General features: G+C 53.6%; 1 protein-coding gene across 1 annotated transcript; it reads left to right on the forward strand.

Moving 5' to 3' along the window:
* Positions 1 to 4,122: 4,122 nt before the first annotated feature.
* Positions 4,123 to 18,820, forward strand: MAP1S (microtubule associated protein 1S). Its single transcript, XM_041763653.1, has 7 exons — positions 4,123 to 4,265; positions 5,592 to 5,693; positions 7,146 to 7,228; positions 8,024 to 8,164; positions 8,836 to 11,170; positions 17,525 to 17,760; positions 18,576 to 18,820. Exons 1-7 carry the CDS (start codon positions 4,142 to 4,144, stop codon positions 18,729 to 18,731), a joined length of 3,177 nt encoding a protein of 1,058 aa, XP_041619587.1. The 5' UTR covers positions 4,123 to 4,141; the 3' UTR covers positions 18,732 to 18,820.
* The last annotated feature ends 776 nt before the right edge of the window (positions 18,821 to 19,596 follow it).

Consider the following 19,596-nt stretch of genomic DNA (forward strand, 5'->3'; position numbering starts at 1 on the left):
CCTGGGGAAACAAGCTCCACTGCAAGGAAGTGGTTTGGAACAGGCCCAGGCATCTCTTTGGGCAGAATCATGTCATCTTGGCCTCATTTAACCCAAGCAATATATTCCAAAGTAAAAATGTTCAGTACCTGCTGCTTCTGCACTGGGAGAGCGAATTGGAGCCACAGCTTCTATCCAGGAGACACCTGCTGGCCCCTGAAAAGCACCCATGTCCCTCCCCTCCAGAGTATCTCTATACTCCACTTCTCCTTGAAGCTCATCCATGACCTTTTGGGGAGTCTGTGTCTGGTTCTGACTCCTCCAGCCTGGGGACTGCTTGGGACCAGGCTGGGGTGAGGTTGGCCCAGAGGATTCAGGCTGAAGTGTTTGTTGAACTAATGAATATATCATCTGCCTTTTGTGCACTCCTCAAAAGCCTCGCTCCAATGTCCCTTTTTCAAGGATACCTTCCCTGTCTCCCCAGACAAAGCCCTCACTTCTCTACTCCTAACCCTTCCAGCTCTGGGACCCACCCTTCAGCCCAATCCTGTTGCCCCAGGGCTGGGGGAACATCTGTGGATAGCTCTTCCTCCGACATACTGAGATCTCCTTGGGAACCAGGACTGAGACCTCTCAGGGGCACAGGAAGTTGTTAAAAAGTGCTTGCAGAGGAGATGAATGAACAAATGAATGATGAATGAATAGTGCAGGGCCTGGTATCAGAGGTCCTGGGTTTTACATCCCGGCCAGGGTGCTGAACACTGAATCTGTTCCTTGACCTCTCCAAATCTCACTTGTCCATTTATTAAATATGTTTACTCAGAGAGTAAACACAAATTGTTGCAAGGGTGAAATGAACACATAAAGCATACAGTCCCAGGGACTTCAGGCTCCCTTCAGGCCCAGACTGGAAGTGATGTGCACCTAGGACCAACAGTTATGATCCCCTTCCCAGCACCCAAAACTAGGGTTCTCAACACACATGCTTAATGGATGCCACAGATGTACAGCACTGGTGAGAGGGATAGAAGGAGGAAAAAAAGGCAAATACTAAAGAGGCTAAAATTGAAATATTGGTAAGGATGGATGTAGCACAGACTTCCTCACCAACCCCTTGGGAAAACAGTCTGGCCATCTCTTACCCCATCTCCCAGCCATCCTGCCCCTAGGCATTTACTGGGAGAGAATGAGGTATAGTCACTAAAAGACATGTACAAAAAAGGTTCAAAACAGTTTTATCCATGATAGCCCCAAATTGGAAACAACCCAAATGTCCACCGACAGGGGAAATGGACAAACAGGGAAAAACTGGTACCCAGAGGTTTTAATAACAATAATAGTAACGATGGTGATGATAAAATCCAGGTGTTTGCAAGGACACAGAGGCCTTGGAACTCTCATATATTGCTGACGGGAATGTGAAATGGTGCAGCCGCCGTGGAAAATGCTCTGGCAGTTCTTCAAAAAAACTAAACATAGAATTACCATGTGACCCAGCAGTTCCACTCCCAGGCTTATACACAAGGGAATGGAGAGCTGGTATTCAACAAAAACGTATCCATGAATGTTCACAGCAGCACTTGTCACAATAGCAAAAAGGCAGAAACAACTCCAGCATCCACCAATGTATGAATGGATAAACAAGATGTAGTAAAACCATACAAAGGAATAAAGTAGTCAGACATGGATACAACATGGATGTACCTTGAAACAATATGCTGAGGGAAGGAAGCCAGATAGAAATGGCCACACAGTGTATGAAATGTCCAGAACAGATAAATCTGTAGGGGCAGAAAGTAGAATAGTGGTTGCCAGGGGCTGAGGGAATGGAATGGAAATAGGGTTTCCTTTTAAGAGGATGCAAGTTGTTTGGAGCTAGTATTAGTGAAGGTTGCATGACATTGTGCTGTCTTTGAATTATATACTTTGAGATGATTAAAAGAAGTTATATATTATATGTATTTTACCACAACGTAAAAAAAAAAAAAAAAGCATTCCCTAAGAATGCTACACAGCCATGAAAAGGACCAATGTGTGCTCCTCACCGTAAGAGAAACCAGAATCAAGAGTGGCCACCCTCTGTGATCCCATTTAGGTAAAGTTTAGAACCAGGTAAAACTCACCTATGATGACAGAGGTCGGGGCAGTGGTTGCCTTGAGAGAGGGGAGTGTCAACTGTAGAGTCCAAGGAACTGCCAGGAGCTGGGAATGTCCTAGATCCTGACCAGAGGGCCATCGCCCTCATCAACCACCACTTTTGACACTTGTGAACTTGACCGTGCCTTATGTTAAGCCTCAAGAAAAATGTTAAAAAGAGAAAAGAATTACCAGGGAAAGAAAACAAAAGTGCCCAGCAGTCCTGAAGGCTGAGAGTTCCATTTTTCCCCACAAATGGTATCATCTGATCCCTCTAGGGACAGATGACCTTGAAACAGGCATAGAGCTGGGTGGAGACAAAGGCAGGAGGGAAGTAACCTGAGTCTGCTGCCTGGGATTTCAGAAATGATACCCCAGATGCTTCATCCCTGGGGAAATGCTCCCCACATTTCCCATACAAGCATCATCAACCTGGATGACAGAAAAACCTTAGGACTCCAGAACATTCAGAACATCAGCCCCCACAGTCCTTAGGGAGAACCTTTCCTCCCAAGTCAGACACCCTGGTGGAGACACATCCTCACACATCAGGGCCCTTTAAGACAAACTAGAATTGATAGCAACAGTCATAACTCACAGCCGTAGGCAGAAGGAAGACCATAGACTTCAGTCAGAAGGTCCTGGGTTCAAGTCTTACCCAGTAAATATACATGAAATAATAAGTAATAAATGAGTGGTAGACTAATGGGCTTTTCATCTCCATTCCACAAGCCTTTATCATGCATTTCCAGGATGCTCAGCCTTGTCTTACAAAAGGCCAGGGCTCAGAGAGGCCTCTGACTAGCCTGGCCTCCAACTCCCAGCCTGGTAGGGGAGATAGAGCCTGATAGAGACACTCCCAGCCCTATTATTGCTCAGAGCAATAATGTAAGAAATCACAGGCAGCCAGGACACGGGGGAGGGAGCTAAGAAGGAGGGACTGGGATAGAGGAAGAATGCCAGGGCCAAAAAGGGAGAGGAAGTGGAGTACTGGAACGTTAGACAGCACGTGGCCAGTGACTGTTACACACTGACCAGAGAGGAAGTTGGGCTAAACAACCCCAGATAACGAAGGGCGGCAGGAGGCCAATCCTCTTTCCCAGGCGTTTCCATTTCTGTCTTGATTTGTCTTGTATACGTCCAGAGATGGAGACCTCACTTCCAAGAGAGACAGCTCAGCCCTCCCTGGGCACAGACAACCATCGAAAAGTTTGATGCAACAAAATATTTTTATGTAGTGGCCACCATAGCTTCAAGGGCTGAATGAGATTGTTTGGGGAAGGGAGGGGTACCCATGCGAGACAGGCAGTCAGTGCCTGCCACAGGCTGGTTCTAGAACCAGACTCACTTGGCTTCTACTCTGCTCTACCACTTAAGGGGCTGGTGACTTAATTTCTCCAAGTCTCGGTTTCTTTTCCTCTGAAATGAGCATAATAACATCACCTACCTCATAAATTTATTCAATGAGCTAATGCAGTAAAATGCCTGGCACATAGGTGCAAACGTGTCACCCTGCTCCAGGGCCCAGAGTGCTCTGGAATGTGCCCCAAACACAAAAGTACTTTCCTACCTCTAAGACTGCACATGCTCTAACTTCTGCTTCAGATGCTCTGGCCCCACCACTCACACCTGTCAAACTCCTACACATCCCTTAAAACCCTAGCTATACGATACCTTTCTTTTCTCTGTTAAGCCCTGACCCAGGGAGCTAGGAGCATGTGGGCCTGGTTCCGATTGGGGCCCCTGCGATCATGAGCCCCCGGAGGGCACGTGGCAGGCATGCAGTTAAAGCTTGTTGAATGAATGAAGGACGCATGGACGAAGGAATGGTCAGTTGGGGCGGGGCGGCCAAAGTGGAGATCCGCTTAGGTACCCGCGTCCCCAGCAGCCAAGACCTGAAGGGGGGCGGCGGGGGGCAGGCGAGGGGCGAGGAGGCTTCCGGGCGGGGTCTCCAGTTCTTCCGGTTCGGCCCCTTTAAGGGGCGGGGCCAGCGGGTGGGCGCTCGGAGCGTCAGTGCGGCGCGAAGATGGCGGCGGCAGCGGCGGCGGGTCCCGGGGCTACCCTGGCGCCGAGCTCGCTGCTGCTCGTGGTGGGCGGCGAGTGCGGGTGCTCGGGGCTGCTTGCCTACGTGCTGGAGGAGCTCGAGCGAGGTCGGGCCGGCCTGGGGGCGCGGGAGGCGGGCGCGGCCGTGCGTCTGGGCCCGAGGACTGGGGGGTGGGGCGGCCGGGCTGGGGGCGGGGGGGAGGGGTGGGGGGGCGGCGGGATCCAGAGGCCGGGAGGCTCGAGCCTCCTCACCGTGTTAGGTGCACGGCGCGGGCTGAGGCCTTGGGTGCCCACGGAGGGGGCGGCGCCCGGGCCTGTTGGGCTGCCCCGCCCCGACTCGGGTGCAGCCCAGGGATGGGACTCGAGCCGGGCTCTGGGACCCGCGTGATTGGGCAGCACGGACCATAGCTCCGCTTCCCGCCCAGCGAGCCGGCCGAAGCGGGGGGGGGGGGGGGGGGGGTCGTCTCGAATCCCCTGGCCTTCGCAGCCTAGACGTCGTGGAGGGAGCAGGGGTGGAGAGGCCGGGCCCGCAGCCGCGGGGCCCATATTCCGTTGCTCCACAGGGAGCTTGCTAATTGGGGTGTGGGCGGGCGCGGCCTGCCCGGGGGATTTGGCATCTGGGGAGGTGAGTCATGGGTGCACCTGCAAGGTTCACCTGCAGCCACTTGGCACGGTGGAACCGGCGGGCTCGGGCGTGGTGCACCCCACACCGTGTTTGGAGGCCATTCATCCCCCCCAATCAGATGGGCAGGGCCTGCGGTCTGGCGCCTGTAAAATGGGAAGGCAGCGCGCACTTCTGTTCTGGTGCTCGGGAATGTCGTCAGTCTGCGCCTGAGTCCTCCTCCTTCCCTCCCCACTGGCCCATGCGCAGGGATAGTGTGGAGACCACAGGCAGGTTCAGCTCTGCTCTCACAGAGCCAACAGTCTGGTAGGGAGATAGACCCAAAATGGGTGAGGAGGTGGAACAGGTTTTAAGCTCACAAGCTGTCAGCAGTGCTCAGAAGGATGCAAGGGGCTGAGGACCTGAAGGGTAGAGAGTCAGATGGAAGGGCCTCCTGAGAGCAGGAGCAGCTGGTGCAAAAGCCAAGAGGTAGGAGCCTGTCTGGCAGGATGGAGGAGCTGTGAGACCAGTGGCGGGGGTCGGGGAGATGATGGAGGGGAGGAGATGACTGTTTAATAGGAGGTGGGAGCTTTGGTACTGATGTGACTCTTCTCTGAAATGCTGAGTTACGCTTTGGGTTCCTTGATGCGGGTGCAGGGGCACTTTGGGTAGTTGTGAAACTCCAGGCTGTTGCATAGTGGGGGCAGGTTGAGGGGAGGGGCTGGGATTGCTCCCACCTGCCAGATGCTAGGTACTGAGATTTCCGGGGAGCTGGGGAGCCCAGCTGATTCCCTCTCTCACTTCTCCTGCTCTCCTTTTCCCCCCATGACAGGCATCCGGTCCTGGGACATTGACCCTAGCATTTGCAGCCTTGACGAGCAGCTCAAGGTTTTTGTGTCCCGGCACTCTGCCACCTTCTCCAGCATTGTGAAAGGTGAGACTGGGGACCCTGCATGCCTCAGCTGCTCCCCTTCCATATGCTTCACCAGGCATATGTTCTCCAAGTGTGAGCTCTGTGACAGGCATTGGGGGGAGGGGGGTCAGGTACACTTGTAAAGAACAGCAATAATACAGCTCAGCTCTACAGAGTGCAGAGCAGGGGGGCCCTGACCCAGTGCTAACTTCCTTGGACATCAGTTATACACAAGACAGGAACTCCTGTTTTTGTCCCCATTTTGCAGATGAGGCAGCTGAGTGGGAGGGGCCGGGGGGATCTCCAAAAGTGGGTTCTTTGGATGAAAGGCATCTGGGGTTGGTGTGTCAAGTGGAGGGAGGGGCCTAGGTGAGGTGAGAAGATATTTGGAAAGTGAGGGGCTGCTTGAGGGGCCCTGGAGGGTGGAGTGTGGGCCCCGTGTGGCAGGGACTGGGTCTGGCTTGTGTCTGTGACCCCTGTACAGGACTGGGTGCACAGTAGGTGCTCAGTAGATGGGGAGCTGGGAAAGGAGCAAGATCGAGAAAGGGGTCGGGGAGGCCTGGACCACCTCTGCACCGTGCAGGGTGACCCACTGCACAGAGCAGCAGCTGGGCGGGTTCCAGGTGTGTCCTGCAGTCTCTCTTGCCTCAGCCAGCCCGTTGAGTCAGCTCCAGGCTGCTGCAGGAGAGGAAGGAAGTGTCCTTCGCCTCATTGTCCTAACCATTCCTGGTGGCTTCCTGACCCCTCACGAGATGGGGGGGCTGGAAATCCTATCTGCTCTGTGTGACCATGGCAGCCATTTCCTCTCTCTATGCCTTGGTTTCCCCACCGGAATGGGGCAATATCCGTACATGATAATAAGCATGTGATAAATTGATAAAAAGTTGACCAGTGCCAAAAGGTCCTTACCTCTCCAGCCTCAGTCCTGGTGCTCCATTTTTGAAACATTGGGCTCTGGGGGCAGACCAGGTTCAGATTCCAGAATCATCCCTACTCCCCTCTTCATGGCCCCCTTGCCCCCATGCTCCCCTATTCTAGCCTCACCTGCCACTTTGTGATCCTCAGACACTTGGAGCCCAGGCCTGCTTCAGAGCCTTTGCCCATGTTCTCCCCTTTTCCTGGTATCCCTCATTGGCCCTCCCTGGGCTCAGGCTTCTTGCCTATAAAATGGGGGTGACAGTGGCATCCCCCATAGGGCTGACTACTGTGAATTGGGGCCTGCAAGCAGTAGAGTCTATGTTGTCATTGCTGTTTCCAGTTTGAGGCCTGCCAAGGCAGATTTCCTGTTCTTGCCTCATCCTGACCTATAGCTCTACCGTGTGCTGTTGACCCTCAGATGACCCTGAGAAGCAGAGTTCTGGAGGGGTTTATGGCTGCCTGGAGTCACACAGGGAGTCAGGGTTCAACACCGGGACAGCCTGGCCCGGTACACATGGCCCAGCCCCAGACTTACTGTGCCCAATTTCCTCGCAGGCCAGCGGAGTTTGCACCACCGTGGAGACACCCTGGAGACCCTGGTCCTCCTAAATCCATCAGACAAGTCCCTATGTGATGAGGTATGGAATAGTTGTCTCCTGTAGGGAGTAGGCTGCCAGGACCAGAGCCATCCCAAGTCCTGACTTCCTGCCTCCCTGACTTTGTGCTGTTGGAAATCCTCTTGACACCCCGTTGCATCACCCCCCTCCAGGAAGTCTCCCCAGGTGGACCCAGCTGCAGCTTATTCCCTCCTCACGGGCGATGGTGGGAGCAGGTGAAGTCAGGAAAGATTAGAGTTTGGGAGGAAGGAACAGAGTGGGGAATGTCTGGAGGCTGGAAGTCAGGATTTGACTTTTGCATCTTGTGCCTCCCTCGTGGCTGGGCCCCAGGAATTATGTGGATTGATTTATTAATACTTGTAGCTTGTGGACACTATGCCTTTCTTCCAGTTATCCGTGGGAAAGATGGACAAGCTAGAGCCCCAGGACACCCCTCTAGAGAACCTGGTTTGGGTTGATCCCTTTGATCAGAAATGGTCCTCGAGGAGTTCTGAAGGAGATAGAGCTAGACACAGATACTGTCTCATTGAGGCTGGGCCAGAGAGAGAAGTGGGCTAGAGGGAGTCCAGAAAGGGTATGGTGGGCTTCTAAGAAGAGGAGGCACTGGAGCATGGCTTTGTAGGATGAGCCGCAGGGTAGGGGGGTGAGGGGAGCAGGGCTCAGCAGGAGGCCCAGAGGGTATGCTTCTGGCTTCTAGTTGAGTGCTGGGCTGGGGTGGTTATATGTAAATTTGGGGTTGGGGTCCATTCCGGCATGGGTGTGTGTACAGGCTTTGTCATTGCATAGAGTAGGGGCTTTAACAGTCTCCGTCCTCAGCTCCGGAATCTTCTGCTTGACCCTGCCCCTCACAAGCTGCTGGTGCTGGCTGGGCCCTGCTTGGAAGAGACAGGGGAGCTGCTGCTCCAGACGGGGGGCTTCTCACCCCGCCACTTTCTCCAGGTCCTAGGGGACAAAGAGGTAAGCCACCTTCTCATCCTGCTTCCCCTGGGTCTGAATCCTGACTCCTACCCATTGGGCTGTGTGGCCCTAGGGACATATCTCCCCTGCATCACATCTCTTCTTCTGTGGAATGGTAGCAGTGATACATGTCTCTTCTGTTTGGGGGGCTCAGTTTCCTCACCCACCACAGTGTATGGTTTGAAGCTAGGCCTATAGATCAGTAGACCTCCCAGAGACCTTCAGTGGCACCCCAGGCTCTAGGCCTCAGTTGGGTAGGGTCCTTTCTAGAGTCTTTAGTCTGGGTGGAGCAGATGAGGAAAAATAATTGGTAAACTATCTTTTCCCATTATAGAGAATGACAAAATGATGGTGAGATAGGAACAGCATACAGAGGTAGGGGACATGGAAGGTCTCCCTGGAGGGAGCTGTGCTGTAGGAGGAGAACAGGAAGTGCAAGGCCCTGAGGTAGAGAGAGTAAGAGAAAGGGTGGGGAGGGAAGTAGATGGTGAGGCAGGCCCATGTGTCTCTGTGGACCTGGGGGAGGGCTGGGTTTTGTCCTAAGGGTGACAAGCGTTGGGCAAGGGATTCTCCGCCCCAGGAGGCAGCAGGATGAGGGTGTCCTGGCCTAGTTTTCCTAAGGGGCTGGGTATTGCCTGGTTCCAGGGGCTAATAATCATTACCTCCTGCAGATCCGGGATCTCCTGGCATCCTCGCCCCCACCTGCAGACCTGCCCAAGCTGACTATCACCTGCCCGACCTTTGGTGACTGGGCCCAGCTGGCACCTGAAGTGCCTGGCCTCCAGAGCGCACTCCAGCTGCAATGGAACCCCCCCATGCAGCTGCCGGTGTCCGAGGGCCTACGCGAGTTCCTGGAGTATGTGGCAGAGTCCCTGGAGCCACCATCTCCCTTTGAGCTGCTTGAGCCGCCGGCATCTGTGGGCTTCCTCAGGCTCGCCCGGCCCTGCTGCTACATCTTCCCTGGCGGCCTCGGCGATGCGGCCTTCTTCGCTGTCAATGGCTTCACAGTGCTGGTCAACGGTGGCTCCAACCCCAAGTCGAGCTTTTGGAAGCTGGTGCGGCACCTGGACCGGGTGGACGCTGTGCTGGTGACCCATGCAGGCGCCGACAGCCTCCCAGGCCTCAACAGTCTGCTGCGGCGCAAGCTGGCGGAGCGTGAGGAGGCAGCGGCTGGTGGGGGCTCCGGGGATGACCGGCTGCGCAGGCTCATCTCCCCCAACCTGGGGGTCGTGTTCCTCAATGCCCGCGTGGCCACCTCCCGTCTGGTGAGCGGCGAGGACGAGGCAGAGCTGGCCCTGAGCCTCCTGGCCCGGCTGGGCATCACACCCCTGACTCTGAACCGCGGGCCGCTCCCGGCTGAGCCCACTGTGCTCTTTCAGAAGATGGGCGTGGGCCGGCTCGACATGTATGTACTGCACCCCCCTGCTGCTGGGGCTGAGCACACACTGGCCTCCGTGTGTGCCCTGCTAGTGTGGCACCCCGCAGGCCCCACTGAGAAGGTGGTGCGCGTGCTGTTCCCTGGCTGCACACCACCTGCCCGCCTCCTGGATGGCCTGGTCCGCCTGCAGCACTTGGGATTCTTGCGGGAGCCCGTGGTGACTCCCCAGGACTTGGCGGGGCCTCGAAGAGCTGAGAGCAAGGAAAGCGTGGGCTCCCGGGACAGCTTAAGAAGAGAAGGCCGGATAACAGCACTCACCAGGTCTTCCCAGGAGCGCCCTGGAGTGGCCCGGAAGGACCCGCCTCGAGTTGAGGGCCCCCGCAGGGCTGAGAAAGAAGCCAAGGTCCCCCGGGAGGTGAAGAAGGACCCAAAGCTAAGCGCCCCTCGGACCCAGCCCCGGGAGGTACGCCGGGCAGTCTCCGCTTCTGTTAATGTGAAGAAGGCGGGTGCCCAGGCGGCCCCCAGACCCCGCAAAGCACCCAATGTCCCCCGCCCAGGTGCCCCACCAATGGAGAATGGGCCGCACAGCCCCCCCAGCTTCCGGTGTGGAGAGGCCAGCCCCCCAGCAGAGGTCTATAGTTCCCCAGCTCCCCAGCTGGTGGCCACACCCAGCCAGGAGAGCAGCCTGGAGCTGGGGCTGAGCCCAGCCGGGGAGGAGAAGACCCTGGAGCTGCTTTTGGATGCTGGCACGCCCCGGCCTCGCACACCCTCACCTACTGGAGCCCAGCAGGGCCCAACTGAAGGCAGTGGGCGACTGTCACTGAGCCCGCTGCGCGGCGGGGAGGCTGGGCCAGATGCCTCACCCACAGTGACCACACCCTCGCTGCCAGCTGAGGTAGGCTCCCCACACTCCACAGAGGTAGACGAGTCCCTGTCCGTGTCCTTCGAGCAGGTGCTTCCACCACCACCTGCCACTGCGAGCGAGGCTGGGCTGAGCCTCCCACTCCGTGGCCCCCGGGTACGGCGATCAGCCTCCCCGCATGATGTGGACCTGTGCCTGGTGTCACCTTGCGAGTTTGAGCACCGAAAGGCTGTGCCCATGGTGCCAGCACCCGCATCCCCCGGCAGCTCAGATAGCAGTGCTCGGTCCCAGGAGCGGGCGGGCGCTCCAGGGGCCGAGGAGACGCCACCCACATCCGTCAGCGAGTCCCTGCCCACCCTGTCTGACTCAGACCCCCTGCCTGCCGCCTCTGGCACAGCGGACTCAGATGAGGACATGGAGGGCTTTGGGGTCCCTCGCCGTGACCCGCTGCCCGAGCCTCTCAAGTTCCCCCCACCGCTGCCCACCCCACCCAGCATATGCATGGTGGACCCTGAGATGCTGCCCCCTGAGCAGGCACGGCTGACAGAGGGCCTCAGCCGCACCCGGAAGTCCCTGGCTCGCCCCAACCCCAGCACTGCTGCCCCCAAAGCCACTGCAGCGAGCACTGCCAAAACCAAGGGACTGGCTGGTGGAGACAGGGCCAGTCGGCCGCTCAGCACCCGGAGTGAGCCCAGTGACAAGGGAGGTCGGGCACCTCTGTCCAGAAAGTCCTCAGTCCCCAAGACGACCACTCGGGGCCCACCTGGTGAGTACCCAAGAGCTGGCATCCTACAGTGTTACTGGCTCAAGTCTTTGTTCCATACTTGCTGTGTGGTCTCAGCCACACCTGCCATCCTCTCTGGGCCTCCGTTTCTCACATAAAATGGAAATTCTGGCTCACTGTTTAGGCACTTGTAATTCCTAGGCACTCAAGCATTGCTGTCAGTGGAAACAGAAAGTGGGCATATCTCGTCATGAACTTGAGGAGCCCTAGTAAGTAAGAAGAAATAGGTGAAATTAATTTTAATAGTATATTTAACCATTTTGTGTGGAGGTTCCCAATCCCACCACCACCAGGTTCGATGATTGGCTGGGAGAACTTGGTTGACAGTTCTCCTGATGGCTGAATTGTATTATTAGAGCAAAAGGATACAGAATAGAATCTTTGAAGGCAAGGTGCACAGGCGGAGGTGGGGCTCCCTGGGGGGGGGGGGGGGGGGGAGCCAGGCACAGGCTTCTAGAGCTATCTCCCAGCATAGTCACACCATGTGCTTCAATGCCCAAGCAGGGAGCCAAGATGACCCATGTGAAGTGGTGCCTACCAGGGAGGTTTGTAAAAGACACAGTGCCCAGGGTTTCTGGGGGGTGCTGATTACATTGGCACCCTCTGCCTGACACGCACCCAAATTCCAGACTCCTCAGAAAAGGGGGAGCAGGGGTTCAGGAGGAGCCGCAGTGCTGCAGGACAGGTGAGCAAATAGGCCACCCTTGTCACTCAGTGGGGACCTCTCTGAGATTTAAATTCCCAAGACTGCAGCCAGGGGCCACTCTAGAAGCAGACCTTTCTAAGGCTAGCAGTCTCAGGTATGCCGGGCTAACTTTTCTCCTGGTTTTCCTTAGTTGTGATGAAATGTATGCGACATGGCATTTACCTTAATGACATGGCATTTACCTTAATGCCCTTGCATTAAGTACATTCACATTGTTGTGCAGCCATCCTTGCCCTCACTCTCTAGGACTCCTGTTGTCTTGCAAAACTGAAATCTGCCCCCCTTAAATACTAACTCCCCATTCCTTCTCTCCTCATCCCCAGCACCCACCATTCTACTTGGCTGTTTCTATGACTTAGGTACTCTAGGCATCTCCTGTGAGTAGAATCATACTCTATTATCTTATTTCATACTCGGTCTTATTTCACTTTAGTAGAATGTTTCTGCAGTTTATCCATCCTGTAGCCAGCGTCATAACCCGCCCCTCCGCCTTTTTTTTTTTTTTTTTTAAGGACATTCCTTCCTTGGGTGCCTGGTGGCTTAGTTGGTTAAGCGTCTGACTCTTGATTTCAGCTCAGGTCATGATCTCAGGTCATGATCTCAGGGTTGTGAGATCAAGCCTCACATCAGGCTCTGTGCTCAGTGAGGAGTCAGCTTGAGATTCTCTCTCTCCCTCTGCCCCTCCCTCTGCTTATGCTTCTCTCTCTCAAATAAATAAAATATTTTTTAGTGATGCTTGGGTGGCTCAGAGGTTGAGCATCTGTCTTTGGCTCAGGTCGTGATCCCAGGTTTGGGGATCAAGTCCCACATCGGGTTCCCCATAGGGAGTCTGCTTCTCCCTCTGCCTGTGTTTCTGCCTCTCACTCTGTATCTTTCATGAATAAATGAATAATATATTTAAAATATACATATATATATATTTTTTTAAATATCTGGGGCGCCTGGGTAGCTCAGTTCAGTGTCTGCCTTCTGCTTGGGTCATGGTCCTGGGATCGAGCCCCATGCCAGACTCCCCCCGCTGCTTCTCCCTCTCCCTCTGCCTCTCTCCTCTGCTTGTGCACACGTGTGCTCTGTTTCTCTCTTCCTTAAATAAAGTCTTAAAAAAATGTCCTTCCTTTTTAAGGTTGAGTAACATTCCATTGTGTGGCTGACCATATTTTGTTTATCCATTCACCCGTTAATGGACACTTGAGTTGTTTCTACCTTTTGGTTGCTGTTGGTTGAATCATACTGCTTTGAACATGGTTGGACAAATACCTCTTGGAGACCATGCTTTCAAGTCTTTTGGGTATATTCCCAGAAGTAGGAGTGCTGGATCACATGGGAATTCTATTTTTGATTTTTCGAGGAACCACCATACTGTTTTCCACAGCGGCTGCACCATTTTACATTCCCACGAACAACGCAGAAAGATTTTAGTTTCTCCACATCCTTGCCAACACTATTTTCTGAATTTTGATAGTAGCCATGTGATGGGTGTTATGAAGCTTTTGCTTTGTTCTAAGAGCGTTATGGTTTTGGCTCTTACATTCTATTCCTTGATGAACTAATTTTTTTTTAAGATTTTATTTATTCATGAGAGACACAGAGAGAGAGGCAGAGACATAGGCAGAGGGAGAAGCAGACTCCTCGCAGGGAGCCTGATGTGGGTCTGGAGCCCGATATGCGACTCCCATCCTGGGACTGGGATCACGCCCTGAGCAGAAGGCAGACGCTCAACTGCTAAGCCACCCAGGCGTCCCAATGAATTAATTTGTTTAAAAAAGATTTTATTAATTTAGTCATGAAAGACACTGAGAGGCAGAGACGTAGGCAAAGGGAGAAGTCTGGACCCCAGGATCACAACTTGAGCTAAAGGCGGATGCTCAGCTGCTGAGTGACCCAGGTGCCCAAGCCTAGAAGGGTTTTAATTACTGATTCAATCTCCTTACTAATGATAGATCTGTTGAGCTTTTCTGTTTCTTTGTGATTCGGCCTTAGTAGGTTTTGTGTTTCTAGGAATTTACATATTTCTTCCAGGTCATCCAGTTTGTTGGTTGTGCAGCTATTCACGCTACTCACTTACTGCCTTTACGTCTGTAGAGTCAGTAGGAGTGTCCCCACTCTTCTGATCTTTGGAAGTTGAGTCTTCTTTTTTCTTAGTCTAGTAAAGGGCTGTCAATTTTGTTAATCTCTTTGAAGAACCAACTTGCGGTTTTGTTGATTATCTTTTATGTTTTTCTAGTCTCAATTTTAAAAATTTCTGCTTTTATCTTTACTATTTGATTTTTTTCTGCTACCTTTGGATTTCTCTTTGTTCTTTTTCTAATTCTTGGATTGCAAGGTTGTCATGTTGAGATTTTTTTTTTTTAAGATTTTATTTATTTATTCATGAGAGACACAGAGAGAGGCAGAGACACAGGCAGAGGGAGAAGCAGGCTCCATGCAGGAAGCCTGACGTGGGACTCGATCCTGGGACTCCAGGATCATGCCCTGAGCTGAAGGCAGATGCTCAATCGCTGAGCCACCCAGGTGTCCCGAGATGTTTTTTAATATAAACATTTATAGGTATAAACTTCCCCTTTGTCTCTGTTTTCTCTCAGAGATTGTCTTTCAGCAGTCAGGTTACAGTGGGTCTCTCTGAGGTCATCCCACTTGGAATCTGTTGAGCTTTTTGGACGTTCATACGCACGCCTTGCATCAATTACAGCAAGTTGGGGCCATTATTTCTTCAAATAATCATTCTGCCCTTTTCTCTCCTGGGACTCCGACCTGTGTATTGGCCCTTTTGATGGTGTCCAACGAGTCCCTTAACCACTGTTCACTTTCTTCGGTCTTACTCTCTGTGTTCCTCAGACTTGATCATTGCCATTATCCTGTCATTAAAAATCGCTGTTTAAATCATGAATCAAATTCCTCTGGTGAATATTTCATTTCAGTTGTACTTCTCAGTTGCAGAATTTCTTTTGGATTTACTTTTTACATTTTCTACATCCTTAATAATGTTTATGTTTTGTTCATGCAGCGTTCTCTTGCACGTCTTCCTTTCTTTCTGTGAGCATCTTTAAGACCATCGTTTTAGGGGATCCCTGGGTGGCTCAGCTGTTTAGTGCCTGCCTTAGGCCCAGGGCGTGATCCTGGAGTCCCGGGATCCAGTCCCACATCGGGCTCCCTGCATGTAGCCTGCTTCTCCCTCTGCCTGTGTCCCTGCCTCTCTCTCTCTTTCTCTCTCTATGTCTCTCATAAATAAATAATAAAATAAAATCTTAAAAAAAAAAAAAAAACATCGTTTTAAAGTTTTTATCCAATGAGCCAACCGTTTGGCCTTTCTCAGGAGTGGTTTCTGGGTTTTTTCCCCTTTTTTTTCCTTTGACTAGGTTTTGCCTTTCCTGTTTCTTTGTATGCCTTGTGATTTTTGCTGTTGTTGAAAACTGGACATTCAAATTTAATAATGTATTAACTCTGGAGATCCAAATCTCCCCCTCTCCCAGAGGGAGGTTTGTGTGGCTTCTCTGGTTAATTGATGTGTGCTGCCTCTCTGTGCTGGGGGTCAGTCTGAGGTGGAAACCAAGGGTCTTCTCAAGTCTTCTCTGAGTCTGCACCTTTCTCCACGTGCATGGTGACCACCCTAAATCTCTTTTTAAATGTTTTATTTTAATTCCAGTATTATATTAGTTTTGGTGTTAAATTAGTTTCAGATGTACAATACAGTGATTTAGTGCAGTGGGTTTTGAATGGCATAGTCCTTACGTGTTTGGCTCCCGAAGGGGGGAAAAAAGCAAAAAATGAATGGAGGTGGGAGGGAGGAAAAATGTTCCCAGTCCTCTCAGTCTCACATAAGAGGAGGAGGGGCTGCCCGTATGACTATTGTCTGGATCAGGAGACAGATTCCCTGCTTCCTGCCGCATCAGCATCCTTGAATCCTGCTGAGTTCAGTCTGCCCTGCGTGCTACTGTATCAGAATATTCCAACTTGTCCTCGATATGAAAAATTACTATCTAGTTCCTCTTCTTGTTGCCACACTAAGTCTTGGGTGCCTGGCATGTGCTTTGCACGCTCAGCTCATCTTGGCTAGTACCTGGCCCGTTCTAGTGCTTGGTGACCTCTGCTGGAGGGCGGGGGCGGGGGGGGGCAGCGATGAAGGTTGGCAGTGATAGTAACATGAGCTTGTGTTCCTGAGTGCTGCTCACCTATTCCAGGTACGTGGGTGGCCCTGCCCTACGGAAGCTGACCATGTCTCTGGCTTCTCTTGCCCTGTCAGTTCCTAGCATCAGTGCCCATCTGAGCTGCCACCTCTTATCCTTCTTGGGCTCGTTCCAAGACAGGCACCTAGTGGGCCCCTGTGAGCTTAAGCAGGTCGGGGGTCCCCGGCACAGCAGCAGATGGCAACCCCAGCCTGTGGGCAAGGCTGGCAGCTGAAGGCTGAGTCCTCCGAGGCCCTGTCTGCCGGGGCACCTGGCCACTTGGTGTCTCCTCCTCCTACTGGATCCGATAGAATGACCCTCCATGCTAATGTCAGCAAACTGTGTCTTCAGAAGGCCAGAAGCTTTACAGGCCAGATGGTCTCTGCCCCAACGACTCAGCTCTGCCCTTTGGCATAACCGCAGCTTAGTATATAACCAAATGGGCAACCTGGTGAAACTACATTTCCAAAAGCAGGCAGTGCTCTCATTTGGCTGTCCTTGCTCTACCCCTGCCCTCCTGTGCTGAGGCTTCTACCCATGTTCCCCTAGTCTTCTCTTTGTTGTTCTACCTCTTTGCCTCCTGTCTCCCCTGTGCCTTCCATAGCTATGGTGGCTTTCCCTTCCTGAGTCTTAAGGTCCTCACCACCGCTGCACCTAGCTATGGGTGAAGGAGGCCACTGGCCCCAAGCTGAGGGATTCATGCATTCTGCAAGTGCCCTGACAGCCTCTGGATGCACAGCCCTGAGCTTGGCAATGTTATGATTCTAAGATGCCAAGCATCTGGCTGGGTTCCTATGCCCAAGATCCAGGTATGTCCTCAATCAGTTGATTCTGAGACACACCTGGGACTGGTGGCCTCATCCTCTTTGCACAGGCTCTGGATTCAGAGCCATAGATGAAGTTTTGTGAGAGCCGTGCCACATCCTGGGTCTCCCTCTTGCAATTCTGCCCCTCCCACACCCACTCTATCTCCCCATTGACCTTGAGGACGGGTATTTTTGTCTCTCTCGGTTAGTGCCATTTCCCCAATGTCTGATGCCCAGGAGGGCTTGATAAATGTTCCTTGAATAGTTGAACAGATGGGCGCTGCAGAAGCAGCACATTGTTCTAGGTACTGGCTGCTTTGGGAGCTTAAGCTTGAAAACCTCCTCTTCCAGGAAGCCCTCCCTGATTGTCCCTTCATACCTTCCCTTACCTCTGGCCCTGGGTATGTCTGTGACCAGAGACTAGCCAGGGAGGGTCCAGGCACTGAGGATATGACCATGGGTATTTGCAGAGTTCATTGAGTAACTTCCCATGCCAAGGAGAGCTAATCAACTATAAGATAGTGAGATCAGGCCTTCTCCTGGGGAGGGGGAGCTACTTGGGGAGGTGTAGGGAGAGCTGGGAGCCTCTCCCTGGGCTCTGGTTCTCAGCCTCTTCCTGGTCCCAGGAGCTCAGGACTGACCCCGTCCTTCTTGCCCACAGGGTCAGCTGGCAGCCGGCCAGGTGGGTCAGCAGCCCCTCCAGGGTCCCCCGTCTACCTTGACCTGGCCTATCTGCCCAGCGGGAGCAGTGCCCGGCTAGTGGACGAGGAATTCTTCCGGCGGGTGCGTGCACTCTGCTATGTCATCAGTGGCCAGGACCAGCGCAAGGAAGAGGGCATGCGGGCCGTCCTGGATGCACTACTCGCGGGCAAGCAGCAGTGGGACCGTGACCTCCAGGTACGTGACCACCCCAGGGTCTCAGACAGTCTTAGCATGAGGCCTCCTGATCTTCCTGTCGAACTTAGTCTTAGGAGGTCTGTGTGACCTTCACCCACCCACAGAGGGAGTGGGGCCCAGGGAGACAAAGCTGTGTCCCCAAGGCCACAGAAATGAGGGTGAGAGTCAGAGTCCCACCAGGACTCTTCCTGTTGCTTCCACTTTGTCTGCAGCAGCCTGGGTGCAGGGCAGGGCTGGTGTGATCCCCTCCCCTGACCCTCCAGGCCCTCAATCATCCCAGTTGTGAGAATTAGCCAGAAGGAATAGGTGATGTCTGTGCAGTTGACAAAGTTGAAAATTGACTGTGGGCTGGCTTTGTCTCCAGAGGAAGCCTTGAAGCAGATCTTTGGAGGATAAGGCAAGTTTGGGAAGAAGCAGGAGCTTCTGAGCACCTGGCCACCCATGCAGGGTGTGAGTGAGCCCACTCCCAGCCTTACGGGGAACCCACATGGCCCCTGCTCCTCCTGCAGCTTGTAGAGAGCTGGGAGGGAGAGTTTGAGGCACGGGGTGGCAGTAGAAAAAGCCTGCTATGGGTAAGGGAGGAGCCAGAGGGAGGCCTAGTCTCCTGTGTTGTGAGAGGGTCCCTGGGGTGCCGTGGGGAAGAGAAGGGACTTTGGGGATGGACTGGCCACCAGCTACAATCGTCCTGGCGACAGAGAAAGGAAGCAGAGCAAATGGGTTCAGAGAAGGGACTTGGGTGCCAGGAGTGGTGCAGGGGCTGGGCCAGGAGGGGAGGGTGCACCCCCTCACTGTCAGTCCATCTGTCTCACCCACAGGTGACCCTGATCCCCACCTTCGATTCAGTGGCAATGCACGAGTGGTACGAGGAGACGCATGCTCGGCACCAGGCGCTGGGCATCACCGTGCTGGGCAGCAATAGCACCGTGTCCATGCAGGACGAGGCCTTCCCCGCCTGCAAGGTGGAGTTCTAGCTCCGTTCCCGACACCCACCCCCTCAGCCCAGAATCTGCCACTGTCCCGAGATTCCCCTGCATCAGAAATAAACCAGGTACTCCACTCAGCTGTGGCCTTGGTTCCTTCTGCTGACAAGAGACTTGGCAGCGTCTGGGACAGTCATCACCACTGCCCAGGCCCCCAGATTGGGGGATCCCCAGGAGCCAGGGGATGCCCAGGTCAGGCACACTCTGACCTCCACCTCGCAGATGGGAAAACCCCGGCCCAGGGGAGGGTGGCCTCTCTGGAAATGCTGCTGACTGTGGCCTCCAGCCTGACCTGGTGGTGACCATGAGAGGCTGATTTTACCAGTGGGGAAGCTTGTTCCCCTGGGCAGCTGCTGGACCCCCACCTCACACACACATGCATCAGTGACCAAGGTGAGATTTGAACCCCAGGGGCCCCATGCTCCAAAGCTAGAAAACAGGTTACTTTCTGTTCCTAGAGATAATTGATGCTCATGGCAGGAGAGTCACACACTACAGAGAGGCCTTAAAGAAGAATCTGAAGCCCAAAGGGTAGACTGCATCAATGCCTGAAGGCCCCCTTCTCTGCACGTATGGAGATACCTGGCCATAACATTAGAGAAGATGCCGTGTGCGCTGACCCAGAAAGCATATGCCTGAGTCCTGTCTCCTGGTATCTGGGGGTGTGACCGTGTGGAGAGGTGCAGTTAGTGAAGGATCTTAGGATTATCTGGATGGGCCCTGAATCCAAGGACAGGTGTCTTTATAAGAGACAAAGAAGAGAGACACAGCAGAGAGAGGAAGGCCAGGTGGAGACAGGTGGAGTTTGGGCCCAGGGGCCACAGGCTGAGGAACACTGGAGCCTCCAGAAGCTCGG

Source organism: Vulpes lagopus, chromosome 7 (genome assembly GCF_018345385.1).
Source record: "Vulpes lagopus strain Blue_001 chromosome 7, ASM1834538v1, whole genome shotgun sequence".
In the NCBI taxonomy this organism is placed as follows: domain Eukaryota; kingdom Metazoa; phylum Chordata; class Mammalia; order Carnivora; family Canidae; genus Vulpes; species Vulpes lagopus.